The sequence below is a fragment of the Bacillus rossius genome, chromosome 15, assembly GCF_032445375.1.
Source record: "Bacillus rossius redtenbacheri isolate Brsri chromosome 15, Brsri_v3, whole genome shotgun sequence".
NCBI classification, from domain to species: domain Eukaryota; kingdom Metazoa; phylum Arthropoda; class Insecta; order Phasmatodea; family Bacillidae; genus Bacillus; species Bacillus rossius.
Genome location: NC_086342.1, coordinates 13,081,887 through 13,104,056, shown reverse-complemented (window position 1 = coordinate 13,104,056; position 22,170 = coordinate 13,081,887). Strand labels below are relative to the sequence as shown.

The 22,170-nt window shown below is 35.1% G+C and overlaps 1 protein-coding gene across 3 annotated transcripts in view; it reads right to left on the bottom strand.

Annotated features, from left to right (window-relative positions):
- Positions 1–7,605: 7,605 nt before the first annotated feature.
- The window catches only part of LOC134539728 (5'-3' exonuclease PLD3-like), a 91,279-nt gene continuing 76,714 nt past the window's right edge, over positions 7,606–22,170 (bottom strand). For all 3 annotated transcript variants that reach the window (XM_063381980.1, XM_063381979.1, XM_063381978.1), the window contains exons 9-12: positions 19,766–19,905; positions 18,406–18,571; positions 15,927–16,026; positions 7,606–14,209 (exon numbers count right to left, since the gene is read on the bottom strand). In XM_063381980.1, the coding sequence (XP_063238050.1) occupies positions 14,040–14,209; positions 15,927–16,026; positions 18,406–18,571; positions 19,766–19,905 (576 nt within the window). In that variant the 3' untranslated portion in view covers positions 7,606–14,039. The remainder of the gene's footprint in view (positions 14,210–15,926; positions 16,027–18,405; positions 18,572–19,765; positions 19,906–22,170) is intronic.

Sequence of the window (22,170 nt, the reverse complement as noted above, 5' to 3'; positions counted from 1 at the left end):
GTGACGTCAGGTGCGCGTTCGGAACAGCGCTGCCATCTAGCGCGCAATTCCCCTCAACTACTCAATAATACTAGGCGTTCCAGAAACGTCAGCTCACCGGAATTCACTCAAAACGCCCTATTTTCACGCAGGCAGTGGCAAATAGCAACCTTAATTCAATATTTGTTCATAACTGGGCCTGTAAATTAATATTTTTGAGTTTTGAAGCAACGTGCTAATGATCTGCATTAGTAGCCCGGTTATTTTTTTGTAGGCCTCCGCCGTATTACTCAAGGTCAGCAACTCATTCCGGTTGGGGTCCAAAATAAAGGTGAAGGTCACAGCCTTGCCTCCCCCTTCTTCCAAAAACACATTCTTTTAAACGCTCTTTAACTATACGCGTGTGGGTGTTAAAAGAAATCTGGCAGACGGGGACAGTTTGAGTGTGTTTGTCGTTTGATTAAATCAGCCACCGGTACTTTAACGCACCCCGAATCGTCAGAGGCGTTGACCTGGATCATGTTCGGAGGAGACAAAAATGTATTTATCATTAGCAACAATGGCGTATCTAGCTCAAAACGGCAAAAGGAGGGGAGGGGGTTAGGAATCCAAACTTTTTGTATGTGGGAGGAGAGTCCATGTTGCCATAATTAACAATAACAAAAGGAAGAATGACGTAGTATTGGCTCAATGTAGTAATAAGTTTATTTCAAAGTGTTGAAATACCAACAAGAAACCTGTTGATAAATTTTTCGTAAATTTGTTGTTTATATATATTTTTTCTCCACTTCGGGAGGCCAGCTGTCCTCCTGGCCCTCACCACACCCCCAGTACACCAGTGAATAGCATTCCGATAACGAAGCCAAAATGACAGGTGGCCTGTGGTCTACTAGCAGGCTCACACACACACCAAATAGGAAAAATCTCAAACATTTTGTAGAGCACTTAAATTGAAATGTACGAAAATGCCAGAGGTCGAACACTTTTAAACACCTTAACTCCCACAACACCACAGATACAGACACGCGACCACCACAGTGCACGATGGGAGACTCAAAACTACCACCACACACACACCACCAGTGCTTTCTGGTGGGTTTTTGTGGCTGCAAGGTTAAATATGTGGGCACAGGTCTATACAGGTGTGTGTGTGTGTGTGTGTGTGTGTGTGTGTGTGTCTCTCTCTCTCTCTCTCTCTCTATATATATATATATATATATATATATATATATATATATATATATATATATATATAAAAAATTTTTCCAGGATCATTTAGATGAACTATGGACCTAGGGGCAAACCATTGTGTGTTACCTAATGTTCAATTTTTAAAACAATTTAAAAGAATATAATTCTTAGTAAAAATGATCTGGAGAAATTGCATAACTTGTGAGATTTCCAATGAATTTTATTTGCAATAGAATCGTAATCTTTGTCCTGTTGTCAGGGTGAACACAAAAATATTTTGGAACTCGACTGGGTTCTCGGGGTCCCGGGAATTTTCCCCCCCTTGTCAACGGCCCTGATGACATACCATCTTCTGTGGGTACTTACCGGGTCCAAAGGAGAATCTCCAGCACCTGCGAGTACACAAAGGTGATCATTTACAGCGTGCCTCAACTCCACTCTGGTGACGCATCATGTTGAGGGACAACCCGTACGTAAGACCTGAGCCATCAGAGTTGCAGAATATTTTATATTATCCTAAGCTACGCTTGCATTCCAGAACAATACAATTACTATAGTTTAAGGAACTAAAAAAAAAACACACGCTTTTATCAGTTACACACTAATAAGTTTAAGTGTTCCACCATCCACCTGCTGGCTCCATCATCAGATCAGTTCGATGGTACCAAATTACTGTACTGTCATGAAGATTACATATACTTGCAAAGTTTCAAATTGATACAACAATTAGAAGTAGGTTAAAATCGACTTCCAATATCTGTTTGCATAGTGTGTTATAGTTCGTTACAAGCGAAGCTAATAAAGGCGTGTTAAAAAAAAAAGCATTTAAAATTTGTACCCTAGTTATTTCAGAAGCTTGGAGCCTTTAGATATAGAGCACAAAAGTGTATTTAATTACTTAATGCTGCTCACAGGGACATTTTCAGCTCAAAACAGAAGGGAGCATTTTTGGGAATTCTACAAAAACGGGTGCCGTTTCAGAATTGAACCTCTTTCATGGGAGAAGAGGGTCCACGATGCCATACAATAATATAAAATATCAAAAGTGAAGAACATCCTTTAATTAATGAGAATTTTTTTTAACACCAGTTTGTGAGGATTAGTTACAAATTTTCTATAAACATAGTTTCTTACTGCCGATTTTAATTTTTCCCCACTTCAGGAAAAAAAAGGTAATATGTTCATGAAAATGCTATGCTAAATTTAATTTATGTATTATTTATCTCTTTGGATAGAGGAAATGAGGTAAGCAATGTGGCTGATGATTATCAAAGATTATTTTTACTGCCAAGCTATTGTTTAACATATTACATAAAATTACTTAAGTATTACCACATAATATTTATTTCCTAATGATTGAATGTATAAATTAATATAACTTCTAATTTCTTAAGTATCCTTAAATAATAACAAAAAAATAATGCTGACTGGAGTTAGAAGCCAATTATATTCAATACACAGAATACACGCACATGATAAGATCACAACAAATTATAATTAAGTTGGTACATGAAGAAATTGCGAATATACCAAACCAACTCAATTATAAGATGCACTTTTTTCTCAATTATGAGCTCGAAAAATGGGTCTTATAATCAATGGCAGTTTACATTCACTAAATTGATTCAGTTCTAAGAAACCTTGTTTATTCAGTTATAGATTTGCTAATGGGGTGCGGCTCGCAAATTAACGACTGCCTACCACTGTAAGCTAGCTCATCAAGATTTGTAATAAGCATAAATATTAGAGTAGGTTAGTTAGTTAAAAGTAATAAGAAACAGGGGCAGCTAGTGAACTGTCACATAAGTCAAACGTTAATACGCTCAAATTTGTAAAGGAACATCCTATTTATTTCAGAAACATATCACGAACTATACAATATCAAAAAACCTCTCACCTAAGGTTCAAACAGCCAAATAAATACAAGGTCACCCAGCACTACTTTTCCATAGACCCCAAATGTCAGCGCTGTTATGAGGTTACTAAACTACTTTAAAGAACTAATACCACCTGTTTAGAAATAAATATTCTATTTAAATTAAAGATCATCTTATATTAGTAGGCAAAACTTTTCTTTTAGAAAAACAAAGTGTAAAACAAAAAGAGCATGTCTTAAAATCTATATTGTTCTTAGTTTACAGTAAATACGATGTATATGTATATTCCTTACTACCAAACTGCATTTCCTCAATCCTAAAACTTAATTATAATGAAATAACTTGATTACAGAATAATATTAAAGGTAGTGAAATTTAATAAGCAACCAATTCTTTTACAATAATTTATTAAAGAACCAAAATATATAACATACACTTGAGAAGTGTTACAATGTTGAAACTGACAATATATACAAATATGTATTATTATATTTTATATTGAAAATGCAGATTTCAAGTAAAAGTTCGAATTACATCAGCATTACATGCATTACCAATAATTATTTACAACTATTAGTAACAAGAGAATTGAGAAAAAATATGGATTTTATTACCTATATACACTTTAATGGAGTTATATTAATCTTGTGGAGGTATTAAAGCAAGTGCACATATCATTATCACAAATGGCCACAATATTTACATTGCCAAGTGTCAACAAAACACATAAGTCAACAAACAAGTTTCTTAAAAATGTTCCAAAAATATGTGTGTTTAGAACAACCCATGTATTACATGTAAACATTAAAAATATATAAATTAAGCAAACCAATTCAACAATGCAGTGCTAGGCTTAGAGTAATAGTGTTCTAAAGAAAATTATGATTCCAAATAAAGTTTTAACAGCCCAATGCAATACTCACACAGAAAATTCAAGTATAAAAATTTCCCTGAATATAACTTTCCTACCTTGCACAATTTTTAAAGCTATTTGCTTTGTACTATAAAACTACTTCAATAAGAAATTTGCAAATTTATAAACCATGCAACACATGAAGAACCTCCTACTGCTAATGATGCTAGATGAAATTAAAAATTCTAATTATTTTCTCATAACAAAAAAAAAGTTAACATTAAATGGATTGCACAAGCTGTTAATGTTTAAAAAGTGCACTTATGAAGAGACTCCAGATGTGAATGACAATTTCACTTGAAAATTGCCATTGTGGCCCCAGTTTGAAAATCACATGGATGGCAAAAACTTTTAACATAACAGCAATGAAAGAGTGATAGGTAAATGATTATGGATAAATTTGACAAAAAAAAATTTCAATGGTCACAACACGATAATAAGATCAACAAAACAAACTAAGAAAATAAATGTAAAGAGAGAGCACAGATGTAACAATTAAAAAGAACAATAGATAAATCAATAAGCCTTTACAAATTTTATTTGTACAATCAATATACCCTCAACGTCACTTTGTGAAATGATTTTGGATAAATTTGACAGAAAAAAATTTCCATGGTCACAACACGATAATAAGATCAACAAAACAAATTAAGAAAATAAATGTAAAAAGAGAGCACAGATGTAACAATTAAAAACAACAATAGTGAAATTAATCTGCATTTACAAATTTTATTTGTACTATCAGTATACCCTCAAAATCACTTTGTGAAATGATTTTGGACAAATCAGACAGAAAAAAATTTCCATGGTCACAACACGATAATAAGATCAACAAAACAAATTAAGAAAATAAATGTAAAAAGAGAGCACAGATGTAACAATTAAAAACAACAATAGTGATATTAATCTGCATTTACAAATTTTATTTGTAGAATCAGTATACCCTCAACATACATTTTGTTGTTTGACAACTACTTATCACAGAAAAATTAAATTACAGTGCTACCAATCTTCAAACAAACTCTTAACTACTGGCATACATAAAATGCTATAAAACAGACGTAAAAATACGTGACAAAATTTTATGTTAACTTTAAGACCACTATGTATTGGACTAAATTTAGCTAATACACTGAATAATAATCAAATATATACACAGGTATGCAAACAAAGAGGTTTAAAACAGGGTGATCTCAAACCCACCTAATAACGTGTGTTTAAAAAGATGTTTAACAGCTACTTCTGTCGATGCGGCAACTAGTGATGATCCGAGGCACACCTGGGAGTTAAGACGACTTGGCAAAGCTAGGGAGGGATTCATTCGCACAGAACAATCCAGTTAAATTTGACCATCACGCGGCCGGAAGTTGTATTCGTTTCTAGCCAGCCTTGTGAAGAACATTCCAGCCCTGGATGTACATAAACCTCCTGCCATGGAGCCACAGAAAAAAGGAGCCCGACCACTGAAGACGACGCCCCAACTTTGCTGCCAACCACACAGCCAGAAGCGATGTCCGATGGACCTAGACTTAAACAGGGGTAAGCCCTACAGAACGCTAAGTTTAGACAGCCTCTGGAGGAGACGTCACGGGAGTGTGACGTCAGAAGTACTGCACGTTGGGGAGCGAGCAACAAATATTTGAACTCACGTGACGAGTTGTCAAGAGGAAAATGTGTGCACAACGGCAATGCGAGGCAGATGCGGTAGCAAGGTTGCCGAATAACCATCATAAAATAAAAATATAAAATTTTGTAATTTGAGTTAAGTTTTGTCAAACTGCTGATTTATTTCATATTTTTAGTTAAAGTTTGGTGCTAAAAGGTGTACTAACATGCTCTGTTCTGTTATTTCGGTTTTATCGCAATTCACCATACAAGCTTGTCCCTATCAATAAGGAACAATTACCACAGTTCGGCATTTGTACTCTCACTATCATCAATTTTTAGTAAAAAAAAAAAAAAAGAAAAAGAAATAGATTTGTGTACAGATTGAACTATACCGTAGCCTTGATGCTTCTTCGACTCGATATGGCGTTGGCAGTCATCACCCCCCCCCCCCCCCTTCTCTATCCCTTCAATGTACGATTTTCAAAAACTTTCGAAGGAAACCAGACACTGCCACTCTTTTGTGTGACACTTTCACGATAATTTTGAATAATTTTTTCCAGTTAGATGTAGAAGAAACTTCAGTAAGCATCTATGGTGTTGGCAGTTGGCAACTTGTGCCCACATGCTAAAACATTAACGGGATACAAGAGCCAGTCCTGTCAGTCGTTATCCGATAGAGCGCGCGGGTGTCGCGAATGTGCGGCGTTTGGCTGCGGCGAGGCTTACTCCGCGCGCGGGGTTGCCAAGTCGTCAGTCGCGCGCTGGCCGCTGTCTCAGTGCCTTGGTTATCTGCCTCCCTGCCACCCGATATGTTTCCTCGCGGCCAGACACCAGCTCCGCCAGGATCCACGACCTTCACATGCTGTGCGCGTTATATGGGCACGTTATTTTACATACCTTTTCAATTAAACAGTTGTCAACTACAATTTCTTCGCTGAAACAATTTATTTATTTAGGATTTAGTTACTATTTGAAGAGTGGCTTATAGCCAGAGATTCTGATGTATAATCTCGGCCCGGGTATGATTTTGTGGTCTAATTTCGAGCATAAACCGAAAACAATAAAAAAATAATTCACAGTCTTATAACTCTAATCGACTAAAAAACCTTTCACTCGATAAGAAATAACTTATTTTAATTGTACTAAATACTTTAATAAAGTGATGTCTTAAATACATCCTGAAATGTACAGGAACAAACACTATACAAAATTTAATGCTGTATTAAACAATGATACTCTGGCCAGATTTTTTTGTGTAATTTTACAGAGAGTTCACAAAGATAGTTTTTATGTATGTACATTAATGATACCGTTGAAAGACACCATTAAAAAAGTTATACAATATGTGTACTATTTAAATAAATATATTAATTACATATAATTTAGCATAAAATTAAAGATTGAAATGAACATGTTGACATTCGTTTTTAAACAGAGAAATTATAGTCTTTCAAGCACTTTCACTGCTACGATACACATAATATTACTTTATTAAAAGAGGTGTCTATATAAATTTATAATAAGTTCGAATTTAATCTACAAATAAACATAAAATATATTTTGATAACCTAAATTCTAAAAAAAAATCGTATTGCTTTTACAATCAAAATATGATCATAATATTATCTACACTGTTATATTAGGACTGTGTCAAAAACAGAAGAAAACATGCATAACATTTAGGAAACCAAAACTGAAGTAATCTGTTTTATGTTTTTCTTTAGTGATTTTTGAGCTTCTTTTACAAAGTCTGGCTCTCGCGTATTTAGTCTTCGGGTATTTAATGGATCTGCTATCTCTGGAAGTAAGCACTCCGCAAAAAAATGTTGTAGCTTTGACAGCATGAGTTTTTCCCAAATTTCTTTGTCGAACAAAATTCTTTCAACATGGAAATCATTTTTCGTAAGAACTACAAAGTCGTAATAATTTCTACTGCAGACGCCAAGTTGACCTTGAATCTGGTTAAAAAAAAAAAAAAAAAAAAAAAAAAGTGGGTTTTCTTTAGACGCAAATCTCCAAGTTTTTCTTCGATACACGTTTTTTTTCTTTTTTGAAATATAGTACTTTAATTTATCGTCACCAGCTGAAAATAACCATTTAACTTCCAGCAAACCATCGTCTGCCACTAGTACATCTGGAGATATTCCGAGAAATGAAAAGCTTGGGTGCACAAAAAAAAGCCACAATCTTCGACTTCGACATTTTTTAGTTTGGATTACATATTCTTAGCCACATTTTTCGTTAACTCGTCCAAACTGAACGGCTTTGGAATTTATCTCCCTGTGATACAAAATTTATTTTACTAGACAGTGACAGGATTTATGTGTTCTTTTTACCACAAAACCGAAACTATATGCTGTAAGTCTGTTCATAGAAGCATCCCTCCATTTAGTGTTCTCGTGTTGACCAACAGTACTTCCTTCTTTCCAACTCATGAATATTTTTTTATGTTGTTGCATCCCGATTCAGGTTTTCGAGGATAAACTTCATCTTTGTATCAAGTTTTTCAGGACTCAACACGTCTTCAGGACACAAAATGTCTTCAGGACACAAAATGTCTTCAGCACTTGGACCATACTCCAAATCAGGACCAGGAGTGTTGTTTAGTCGTCTCTTTTTATTTGGAGGGCCATCTTCATACTGGAGACAGCTAATTTTTAAAACTGTTTGGAAGTATTTTCCTGGGCTTCGACCAAATTTGTTTTTCCATGGGATGAAGTGCCACCTAGGACCTCTGACATGGGCCAGTCCAGCTCCCATACAACGAGCGTGATAAGAGCCTCTTTTAGCAAAGTTTACCCGTTTTCCACCTGAAAACTTAGCTAACATACTCATATATCACTCAACCTGATTTTTATTTTTGTTAAGTACGAGTCTATCAGATTTCATTACCATAGGATCAAGAGCCTTTTCAATAGCTTCCATAATCCCCGACTCTTTCACAAATGTCACAAAATTTTCATTGGTATTTTTTCTTTTTCAGTATTCTACACGGCAGTTTTCGTGACAACCGAATACATGATGAAAACCATTTTTTATGTCAAGTTTTAATCGAACGATAGATGTACCAACAAGATATGTTCCAGCAATTTCGATTGCTTTTCTAGCGCCGGATTTTAATCTTACTATTGTTGATTCAAGCAAACGACGCGCAGATGGTGGAAATGACATATTTCTGGAAAATTTGTGAAAATGGTTTTTTTTACAATGTGGTTTGCACACTCAATTTTTATGACTTCCCTTCCGTAAGGAACTCGCTGCTTTATTCTAGAGTAAACACTGAATCTCCGTCACCAAAGTAAGTATTTTAACAAGTGATGCTCAACACTCCCGCAGAACCCTTCTACTATTATAGTTTGTTCCATTACAGTGCTTGGACCACTATAGTTTTTAAAGCAAAGATGTTCATTCACCTTTTTGTCTTTGAGTCTTGCAAATTCGCATGCGAAGCAATACTTCCTTTTCACTCCCAGGTACAAGAGTTGGTTTGTTTCGGCTCTGATAATGCAATTCTTAAAAAAAAAGAAAATGTTAACATGCACATTTTGACTGGATGTTGTAAGTACTGAAATATTTTATTTTAAGAACAACAGACTATAAAGGAAGCATTGGTGTAAACAGGAAGATAACTCACCACTACACTTAAATTGAAACTATGTCAGTCAGTCCTCTTATTCCAGCCGCCGTCCCCTACGACACTAATATGTGGTGTATTATTTTCTACGTTCCCTATGTCAATAGCTAGTTTTTTTTCCATTCTCTATCATTTTCTTGGAAAGTTGTCTTTGCCGAAACTAAATTTTAAAAAAATCATCGTAGTAGTAACGTTAAGAAAACGTATGCAATTCACATGTACACATATTTCACTACACAAATCTATCACATTATAGGGTTGTGCGAATAGTGTATTTTGGTGGTCGAAAATTTTGAATCGAACAGGATTTTTTTTTAAATTTATTGCGAATAATTTCAAGGTCAAAAAATTATCTTACATTTTCACTTAGATAGATACATAACAATACAGAACACATGTAGTGAAAATAGTAATACCATATTAACTTTTGCAGACAAAGTGAAAATTGTACCATGTTTATTAACTATTGAAGCAATGTAAGCATCATTAATATGCACATTTCTCAGATAGAAATATTAAAAAGTGCAGTGTTGTACTTTTTAAAATTAAAATTAAAATCCAAATTCCATGACCGCAATGAATAACGGAGGGGTGGCGGGGAGTTGAGAATTTGTAAAATTTGAAGGAAGTAGGCTGGAAAATAACTTGTTGCACTCATGGGTGCCGCGTGTTGAGATCCTCTTCAAGAGAACTATAGGCCCTACTACCAGCCAGCTTGTGTTAGCTACCCAAGGTCGACGGCCTACTGTTGAGATTCAGCGCTTCGTTCCGTGTTGTCACTGAGCGTCCTCACACGTACATACCCACACCACTTGAGGCAGACATTCCTCCAGCTGCCCGAAAGTAGCGGCAATCTCCTGATAGTTCTGTAGATCTCTTTCCAGGAGTGTCACGTGAAGGCTGACATTTCACGAATGTGGTATCACGGTCGTGGGCGGCGAGTGCTAAGAGATGGTGTTATCATATTGTAACGCGTATATTTATAAATGTGTTTGTATGTCAATCTGTTTAGTTTCGCTATTTAAAACGTGTTTATCTTAAAACGTTCATTGGTTACCAAAAAGTAATAAGTAGGTAGAAACCAGAGTCTATAACTGTAACTGCCATTTTTACTTCCACGTATTGTTATTATCATAACGAAAAAAGCAACCTTTTTGGCGGAGCGTCACAATACGACTGGGCACATAGCGGCGGTGAGGACTGCCATACACACAGTGTGTGAGGTAACATTGCGTGAAATATACCCTGCATTATTTGAATGCTGATATTGTTCCTGTAGATGCTAGCTGCCAGATGAACGGTCACGTGTCACGTCTTGTTTTGGTATCAATTCAGGTCCTACATGTACTTGTAAGGTTATCAGTTTTTTTTTTTTATAAGACAGCCATCTACTAAGGGAAATAAATAGTTAGATATAACAGTGTATTATTTTCGTGCTAGAGAAGGTTGAATACGGATTCAAGAGAAAAAAACATTTTTTATTAGGTTAGATCGGGGATGGTCAAAACTAGTCCAAATGACAATAACGATGCTTTTACCTGGAATCGTGAAGTGTCGTATGATTAAGAGTCTACTGTATATCGGCAAATAAGCAATGACGACTATAATATCTTATGAAAAAAAGAGAAGTTTGGCTTCACCTGAGTAACAACCAGCAACTACAGATGTGCCTGTAAATATTAGCAATTTTAATCTTTGATATTCGACTTCCGAATGTGAATAGTTCATAAATAACTGCGCAACTATTCGTGTTTACGAATAACCGCACACCCCAATACATTTTCCATTTTTTTGGTGACTAATATTGGTATACTAAAATTAAATAAAATACTCATTTTTAGGCAACTAATAAGATTTTCAAACTGTTGTCTCATTGCTATGTGGATTCATTCAATGTAGCTTCCTAAGTAAAAACAAAATAATGCCTGATAAAGGGATTTATCTTTAAATTACATTCAGAAAGTCGTCTAAAAATTTACAATTATTCTTTTTCCTCCGAAGAACAGAACAACTTAAAATATTATGTAATAATACAATGGTATATGTACCTACTGGCTGCTTAATCTACTGAGCCTTTTATTTAATGTAAACCTTAGCATGCAAGTATGAAATCCATTATGAAACTTTTCGCACAGCGGATCTAAGCTGTTCCATAATATGTAAAAAATATTTAACCTATCTAAGGTACAAGTTTCAAGTTTCCACTTTTGGTTCACATTGTCTTGAACTCCAACAAAAAATGAGGGGGGGGGGGGGGGGGGGGGGGAAGAGATCTCAGAGCTAGTGCACTGAGATTCTCAGGGTAGACGAATTAAGTAAAAATTATTGACGGAGTAACGAATGGTGCTAAGAAATTAAGTTTGCCGCTGAATATGGGTTTAATTCCCCAACGTAGCCATGTTAATTTTTTAAGTCTTACACATAGGAACTGAAATAATATATATTGAATTGTAAGGCACAATATTTTTATAAGCAGCAATTAATTTAAAAGTTGGCTAATTGTAACTAACAATTTGGCTTGGACAGTATAATACTCACGTGAATGAAAACAATACAACCGAATTGAGAACCTCCTTTTTTAAGTCGGTTGAAAATTAACTTGTTTACATGCTTACCAAATCTAATTTTCCACGTAGAACTGTTTGTTTACTCTTACTTTTAAACTGAGGATTTTTTGCCTAACTTATACTTACATAAAAATAAACGCATTTCTTGAATCAGGATAGTTTAGTTTGCAAAGCGTCACTTGATCACATTTCAAATTGAAAAAATTGGAAGTTTTTGTAAAGCACATTATGGCACAAAATATTTTTTGCCCAAACACACTTTACAGTAAATGGAATAAATAATTTAAACTATAAAAAATTTGGGTTCACCTTCTCTTCAAACCTTTCGCTTTTCGCAGCACATCCATGCGTCTCTGAATTGATAGCACTGTTCTTAGCTTTCTTTTCGTCGTTGACACAGTACTCCGCACCATTCAGATTATTTACTGGCACGGAGGAGGTGCGGTCAGATTCCGTTAGCCGAGGATGGGTTCGAAGTAATGGCAACACGGCAGCCGGCTGCACGCTCCCGCGCGCAAGACAGGCGCAAGTGAACCTACTCGCGGCCAGAAAAAATAGCTGAAAATGCAAAATACGAAATATTTCTTGTTCTAATAAATTTAGCAGTATGCCACCGCTTACTTTTTTTGTCTTTACTTTAAAAGGAAAAATTTTGCAGACTCTAAATATTTGTATATCTTACAGCCTGTTTTTTAGACCACTTTTTCTGTTTTCCTTAATTTTAAAAACGTAAAATAAAATACTTATCAATATTTTTTCTACAATATTAATCTGACAGATGATTTCTGTTGTAAAACTGCAGCAAACAAGCCAAGTACGAAATTTTTATCTGAAAAATTGTAGAAGATGTAGAAAACACTTTTTAACCTACAATTCCCTATCAAGTCGCTGGACCAGGGACGGCCTTAACTAACCACATTTACCAAAATTATTGTACTGTGAACATATAGAATACAAAATATATTGTTCCATGGACACTGCTAATCGGCTACATGCGCGAGATTTAGGATACAAAATGTATTGCGCCATCCCAAAAATGTCTCAGAACAACTAGACAACCGCTAATTCTAAATCCTCTTTAAATTTATTCGCGTCTGTAACAAATAAATAAAACTCGGTGGTTCCGTAATGGAACGTTTATCAGTAATAATTACTGAACTTCTGTAATACTTGGTAGCACTGAAATTTCATACATTAGAAAATATCCACAAATTTTGAAGTGTGCAAAAAAATCAGTAACTCTATTTACTAAATAGGGTTAAATACTTTGCCTAAGTACAATTGGCATTGCTTCAATATGTGCATAAAAATGTATCTACATATATTAAAAATTACACTTAATAGTGTGGAATATAAAAATTGTGCCTTTGTCAAACACCACAAAATATCACATATTTCAATACTTTATGTATATGTTAATATACATATATATAATATTTAAATATTTTATGTCAGTAAGCAACAATGAATGACCTTTTAACTATAAGATAAAACATGTTAAAATGGAGAAAACTGACTGCTGTTAGATGTATAATGCATTACCAAAAATTGTATATTTACAGCAAGGAACATTTTGAAGGAAAAAAAAAAATCGGTCCATGTGTTTTTTACTGGTAAGTGACTACCGACCAGTTTGCTAAAATCTACGAAGCGACTGGAAAAAAATGTGAACGTGCGATGACTGATCGTATAATCTATCTGACGAAGCAGTTATCGCCAGCAATCCCAAACCGCAACATTGTACCGTTTTACTTATTTTCTTTGCTTTGACTTTTTGAATGAAGCCCAAACAGAAGTGGCACAACACAAACCAAAATAATAATCACAGAAATTAACCTATTCTGTGATGAAGTCTTATTCTGGGCAGAGGGACATGGTCAGATGATGGCTCAGGCCCGGATTAAAAACAGTGTCTCCTACAGTTTGTCCTAGGCTACACACAAAAAATTACTTTAAAAACTGTAAAATTAATTTTTTTTGGTCTAAAAAAAAAACATTAAGACTTAAAAATTTTTGACAGATAAAATATACACACCCCCCCCTTCCACGCAAATCAAAATAAATAAAATTCTGGTTTCAACCCTGAATTTAGTGAAACTGCTTGGTTTGCAAATCGGCTTGGCAATCAGCAACCTCACAACTGGAAGAGTGGGTTGATTGCGGGCTGCCTCTAGTTTGGGTCTCTCCCCGTCGCGCTGTCGCTCGCAAGGAGGCGGAAGGGTCTGGAACTAGATGGGGAGGGGGCGAGGAGCCGCGACACGCAGCCCGCATCACGTGTCCTCGAGCGGGCGCGCGTACGCCGAGTTCCAGTCCCTCTCGAACACCGACTGGAGCTGGGCGCGCACGCTCGACTGGTTCTGCGTGCCGTCCTCCGGCTCCTTCACCACCAGGCTGGCGCCGGCCGTGTCCACGAAGTAGTCCCCGGACCAGTTGGACGTCCCTGCGGAGCAGTGGCCCCGATCCTCGCACGCTGGCTCTCTCTCGGCAAATCCACTTGTCGTGGGCTCATGTTCAGAAACAGGGGCGCAACAACAGGGGGGGGGGGGGGGGGAAGGGTATTTTGCCCCCCATCTGTAACCTTGAAGTGGGGGCAAACGGGGGCAAAGAAAGGGCTGTGTAATCAATTTTTAGATGATAAAACTGCTTAAATAGCACCATTTTCCACCTTGAAATACAAATTTTCCCGGGGGAGGACCCCCCGGAACCCCCCGCTTCAATAGGGGGGATTGATGATTCTTTATAAAAAGGTATATTGCCCCCCCCCCCCCCCCCCCCCCCCTTTGGAAATTTAGTTGTTGCGCCCCTGTTCAGAAACTTATGTTTTTGAAAGGAAAATGATGATAGTGTACTGACTGAGGTTAAGTTACGATCATAATGAAGGGGTTTCAGCCCTTTAAGCACTACACCCTCCATAGAATTAAGTGGCAGTTTGTGTTTTTTTTTAGTGTATGAGTGCGCACACATTACAGTAATTGAATTGACTTAAATATAAAAGAGAGATAGAATGTGATAAGACATACATATACATGAGATAACAGTGAGGTATAGAGAATGAGATAGATAAAGAGATATATAGATATAGCCATATATAGATGCATGCATATAGAGAGATAGTGGGAGATAGAGGAAGATATATACAATATATAGAGATAGAGATATAAAGCGATAAATAGTAATAGAGAGGTAGAGTGAGATATAGAAATGTATAGATGTAGATAGAAATAAATATATAGAGATATGTAGAGATAAGTATATAGAGAGATAGAGAGATGGTTGACATATGTGTACCTACTTAAACAAATAAAATAAAAAATTTAATGAGGCATTGCAATGCATGCTAGTAAATTATAACAAAGTATTAAAGGATAGATGTACTATTATAATTTTTTTTTTTAATACTTATGCATGGTGTAAATTCTGCTATATGCACAAAAGCAATATGTATGGATGAATCATGTGGGTCTGCCTCCTTTTCAATATTTCTGAGACTTCTACATAAGGCAGCACTGTGGTTACACATTTACGTTTCAATCAACTTCTGTTCCATTCATGAAATTACACCCACCAAATTCTGTATACAGAGAGCCAAGATGTTACACGTCAAAAATCTGAATGCGAGCGGCTCAATTTGTGCAGGATTACCAAATGCGCTCACCATAGAATGCCACATTAAAGAACTTCCACGGTAGAAAAAAAAAGAAAATAATGGGATAAACACTATGTTGGAACAAGAGCTGTGGGACATAATTAGTTCACCACTGATGTCTTTCAAACATCAAGCAATGTTTGACAAATCAGTCTGGAAAATATTAGAGATGATTACAAAAATTTCAAACCTTGACATATCATTCTCGACTTGTCCACCTTAACATGTGGATTATAATTTCTAAATAATATTTTTCCAGTTTTCCAGATTTTTCTTGTTTGCAGGAACCCTGCATACAACATATGCCAGGGGTTTCGGGAAAGGATTCGGACATAGCCTTTGTCTATCGTAAAGAACCACCACAGCATTTACTTAAGAGCGATTTTAAAATTTGAAAAATAACGCAAAACCAAAAATGAAATGGCTGGCCCAAGATTCAAATCCAGGTCTTCTGGTATGAGAGTTCAGGGTCTAACTACACAGTGCTACTACTGCTGTGGATACTACTTACCAATGTATGCTGTGTTGTCAGTGACCATGTATTTGTTGTGGTTTACTCGTGTGTACGGTATCTTGGATTGCTGTTCGTTGCTCGGCACCACAAACAACCTCTGCAAACATGATAGAAAATGCCATATGCATATAGCTGCTCGGGAAAAAGAGCCTATAGATTTTAAAACTTGGATCATCAGTGTAGGCCTTCGTGAAGTTCCGACCAAGTGAATCAATCGAAGCTCTTTTTAATATTCCATTTGACTACACCAGAAAATTTTCTATTAGCTTTATCTGAAGCTTCAGTTGTGTTGCAAAGCTTTGTGTGTGATTTGAAGCTTTACGATTGTTACAAATCTTTAAAACATTGGAAGCCTAAGATTTACTTATGAAAATATTACATTTTTTGTGTTTTATATGTTTTGCCTGAATAAATATGGTTCCTTAAAAAAAAAAATCAAAATGAGGCACTCTGTTTGCTTTTATGAATAAATTATGAATGGTTATTTCATAATTTTATTGAATGATGTTGTATGTAGGGCCCAAATAATTAATCAATTCCAATATTAAAACATTTTTTTTTAAACTTTTATCCTGTATTTTATAAAATAAGTATAATATAGATATTTGCAGTTAAATTTCACTTTATGAATATTTTTAAAATTCAATTTGATATTGGCTCGCATCAAAGAACTTTTCACACAGGCCTAACACCAGATCTCTGTTTCCATAAAGATACACTCTTTCGCTGGCGGATGTATAACTTTATTGGTCCTCCGTAACCTTTCACCCACTTTCACACAATAGGTAGGGGGAAGGACATTTTGCGTGAAAAAATGTGAACACTTAAGAGACAAGACAGATACAGTGTTTTAACACACAACTAGTTATGTACCCTATTGGCAGAATCTGTTGCACTATAACTCAATGATAAGCTGATATTTGTAGAACTACAAAATAAGTATTTTATAATGCTCGATCACATATAATTTATACATCATATAAAATTAAATAAAAATTATTTATTTAAGTTAATCGATGCGGTGATATTTACAAAAAAAAATTCCTTATGATGAATTTCAACAGTTAGTAATATTTCTTTTAATTGATCAATAATAATGAATCAATACTTATTGATATCCTGAGCTGTTATTTTGATGTTTAATAATTTTTTGTTAGTTCATGTTTATTTATTTTTCTATTTTAACCAATTTCTAATAAATACATAAATCTTAGGTTTCTTAATTACTTAAAAAATAAATGAAAGGCCAAAAAACTGCATTGTGTTATCTAGTTATTAAATTGTATAAATGATTTTTTTGAGCAATATGCTCGCGCTAGCTGTTTCTTCCTTGTAACTGGCGGCCGTCTGCAAGATATGCCAATTCCTTATTTGGTTAAGCCACTCAGAAAGCACAAAATTTTCTGTGATTCTTGTCCAGACAGTAATCACGAAACAAAGATGATGCTACAGTGTTTTAACACACAACTAGTTACAAATTATTTTCGGAAAAAAAATAATAATACAAGTCCTTAACTACAGATTAATTGGAAATGAAGTGTTAAAAAATTGAGACTTATGTACTGTATCCATACAAGTGATGGGTCGATTCCGATTCTGTAATCGGTTTGCTCCATCAATTCCCCTAGAATCGTAGGACTCAGAATACAACTGTTTTGGAATTGCCAATGACCAATTCTATCATTGCATTTGTTAACTTGAAAATACATTTCCTACGGAATGTTTATTTATAATTTTTTACTTTCACAGCCAATTTCCCCTATAATTTTAATGCATAACCTACTTTTCCGCAACTTACGTTGAAAGCATTTCCCAAAACTTACGTTGCAACAGCACTGCATTTAATAGTAAAGCATCATAAAAGTTTAGATGAAACAAAAAAAGTTACAAGAAAATAGTTAGAATTTTATTAATCAAAAATTACTGCATGTGGTAACAGCAACTATGTTTGCCATTGCAAACAACCTACATTTATTTTTTGTGCCTCCTGCCACGGTAAACCATATGGTCATGAACCAAAACTTAGGTGACGTGAACGCGAAAATTAAGTTCAGTTCCTTTTTTCTGAGTAAAAAAAATTAAGGAATCTGAATCCGGATTCGAATTAATTTAAGAATCGAAAATGGAACCGGAATCGGTGCATTTTAGGAATCGGCCCAACACTATTCCTTACATTACAAGATTTTTACACTTTCTCCCAATTTTGCAATTTTTTTCATTTCATACAATGTTAATTTAGTAATCTATTAATACTTCCCTACATTTAAATTTTTTTTTTATTATGTTTTAAAAAGTGGTGAAAGAGAAACAATTTCACTGACTACTCTTACAAACGTGCAACGACCCGGGAATCGAACCCAGAACCTCCGGCACCAACGTCACACCACCAGGCTGGCCTCCCGCGTCAACGTGCGCCACGGAGGTTTCCGCTCTTCCTAGGGTGTGTGACCGGAGACGGCTATCGTCGGCAACTCACGACTTCCACGGAGACCCCCGGGTAGGCGTTGCTGACCCGCGCCGTGGACTGCAGGAAGTTCCCCATGGCCGCCTGCGAGTGGTTCCAGTGGCTGATGAGCAGCCGTACGTGCACGCGGTCGTCGATCGCCGCGGCCCTCAGCGCGTCGTCGATCAGCGGCCAGAACCTGCGGGCGAGCCACCGACGCGTCGCGCGTCAACACAAGATATTGTGGTTTTTTTTTTTGAAAATACGTTTTTGAAACAGGAGAGTTTGATGTTATTAACTACGTCACAGTCAAACTCAAACTGGGAAAGAATACAAATAAATCAGAAAAGATATGCGCGTTTGAAAACTATATCAAAGTTATAATGTAAAAAATTAGTTACAGTTTCAAATTCTGGGAAAAAAGAAAAAAAAAATCCCAATATTTTTAATAAATACATTTTGCTTGTAACTCAACTCTAAAAAATTTACATTCATTGTATTTAATGTATTAAAAGATTACATTTTTGTAATCTCAATTAAGTTTTTATTAAATATCGTAATTATAATAATAATAATTTTTTTTTGCTTTTTATTGCTGTAGGGTGTATTACATTCTATGTATTTTGGTGTTGCAAGGTGTATCTACATTTTTTTTCGAGCGATTTCGGCTTTTTCGCAATTCACTATGCATCTTGTCCCTAGTCACGTGTGCTCCGCCTGCCACACTTTAACAATCTTGCATAGGTTTAATTTTATTTATTTATTTATTCAGTACATTGCTGTTTTGTTGTCATCTTAGGGATTATAAAAATTTAATTTAATTTTTCTCTGTGTTTTTATCCTACTTTTCTACAAGATACCTACGCACTCCGTGCTCAATGTAGAATAGGTTAACATTTCCTAAGTTGGGTTTCTAAATATCACAGGGAATAAAACAGCATCAAAACGCAACATACGACAAATGTTAGAAAACTATTTAGGTTTATAAAACATGCAAGTTATCAGACCTCACTTACCCTACAACTTGAAACTGTATAACTGTAGGGAAACAGGTGAAATTTTAATTAATATGATTTAAATGTATAATTTTCTTGCAAAATATATTTAATTTAGTAAGTGAAAACATGATGTGTGTGTAACAAAAAGAAAATTGTAAAATTCTGAATACAAAACATTTGCATCTTAAAATTTTTTTAGGAACACTGCACTTCAAATGTAGCAGCTGGAAATAGCAAGCCGAAACTTAAGAAATTGAAAATTGGCAGATGCTTGTGTTGCGATTTTGCATCTTGCGTTTTTCAAAGATATTCCGTAATTTGAAAAACCGGACTTACATTCCTATATTTTTCACATATTTTCTGGCATTTCATTTAAGAGGCAATCTGAAGTTCACCTTCTTTTGGCCGTGTATATTGTCATGGGAATGTAGTCCATGACAGCAATGTATATGAACTTCTCCGCAGATGCGATGACGTTCAATACGGCTGTGAGATCAGTGGAACGACCTTCCGGGCAAAACGCTGGAGGAGAACTCTGAAATTTCAAAACAAACCTCCTCAAACATGAAATTTTTTTATGGAGGCTGAACATTGTCTTTAAGCAGGTTAAGGGGGATTAGGCCTCGCCATATTGCAATCTAAATAAATAAAAATGTAAATGTTTGTTTGTTTGTTCAAAATATTAAACCTCCAAGTTCTTCACCAATTGCTTTGAAATTTTGAAACAACGTTGCATTTGAATACATGCGTGTTTTATGTACCAATGTCATAATATATTTATTTATTTATATATATAATCTATCTATATTTTTGTCTATTCTTTTACATGCCGCAGGTGTGACATTGGTACACAAAACACGCATGTATTCAAATGCAACGTTCTGTACCTTGTTGCAAAATATATATTTGCTAACAGGCTCTAATCTGTAAGCACCGCGAGGAAATAACTTATTATTTCACGTGGGCGACTTCAATTATTATGATAATCATACCAGTTCACAAGTGTTGACTTAAACAGGTAGCCAAAACTAAGTCCTATGTTATGTCGAACCAAGAAATGTCACACAAAAGATTAATTGCAAGTGGTATCAAATTATTTGAAACTAGCGTATACCCAGCATGCTTTGCTATGCCTATTTCAATTTTTTTGTAATTTGTTTGAAGTAGTTACACACATACAAAGCATTTCTCATGATCTCTCTATATATGTCCCTCTATAATTCTCACTATACATGTATATATAACCATATCTCTCCAAATCACTCTATACATCTATGTATGTATCTATACCTCAATCTATAACTGTATATCTTCCTCTGTCTATTTCTCTATACCTCTCTATATTTCTATCTATATGTCTATATCTCCCTATATACTATATCTTTATCTTTACAAAACAGATGACGAACACACAAACATACATTATATATATGTATATATTAGGAGTGTGCGGGATCCCGACGCTTCGGGAAAAAAGTCGGGAAAATAGGCTTCCCAAAATGCCGGGCGGGAATTTTATTACTCCCGAATTTTTCGGGAAATTGTTTAAAAATTATAAATGTTTACTAATCGTGTGAAAATGTTTTCTATCAATTCAAACTGTTTTTACAAAAATATTTGCTATGGATTCGTACATTTTTGAAGGGTTTCCGTACTATTTAAACACAAAACATCTTTTCAACGTATGCAAATCGTAGCAACAGCTGTGGTGTGCAGTGAATTATGATAATTGTTTACACATATCTAATTGGAATATAAAAAACGTACATGGAGGGAGTACCTTAAATATTGTATGTGTTCATAAATATATTTCTTCAAGGGTACAAATATGCAAGATACGTGAATAGTCAGTTATATAACGTTATTGCCGTCACCATCGAATACTTAACCTAAAACCACTGTTTCCTTAAGGCTAGCCTACAAATGATTTAGCACAGAAAATAGCACACGCACAGAAAATAGAAACGAGGTTTTTGAATTGCGCCACCTACACTCGAGCACAGCATACGCACGGGAAAATAGCACAGGATCGACGCACAGAAAGTTGACCAACTTTTAATATTCTCTGTGCGTGTGCGCTGTGCGCTGCTCGCTGACCAATGAAAACTGGCTTACCACCGAGGTCATGCGCAATTGTAAATGTTAAACGCGTACGTAATTTGACTAGATTTGTACATTATTGTTTTGATATTAGGCGCGGGAAGTTAAATATTCTCCTTCAATTTCAACATGAATGAAGAGACTAATTTCGACATAAGTTTAGTTTGCCTGGTTGAAAGCAAACCAATTTTATTTGATAAAACCCTGGCAGCGTTCAAAAATGAAGAAGCCAAGAAAAATGCGTGGCAGGCGTTTTTATTTGATTGATTTGATTTTTTATTGCATTCAATAGACCATACATAATGGTATAGAATATGTCATAAAAAATACAAATAAACATAAATACAAACACATAAACAGGTACAAGAACAGTATTAAAAGCATACAATTAAAATAATATAACAGCTGCACTTCCATGAATAAGCACCTATTTAGATAATATTATATATAAAAGAAAACTAATACATAATTACAGTAAACATTTTACGAAGCTACCTCCTGTTCATAATCATCTATATTATAAAAAGTCTTATGTGATAAATAAAGAAATAATAATTTTTTAAAAAAATTATATTGCTCCATATTTTTTAGAGCTGATGGTAATTTATTAAATAATCTAATACCAACATTTTTAACTGACTGTAAAGTTTTTTTTCTTATCAACCCTTTGCAGATGAAAATCGATCGTCGATGCCTTGCG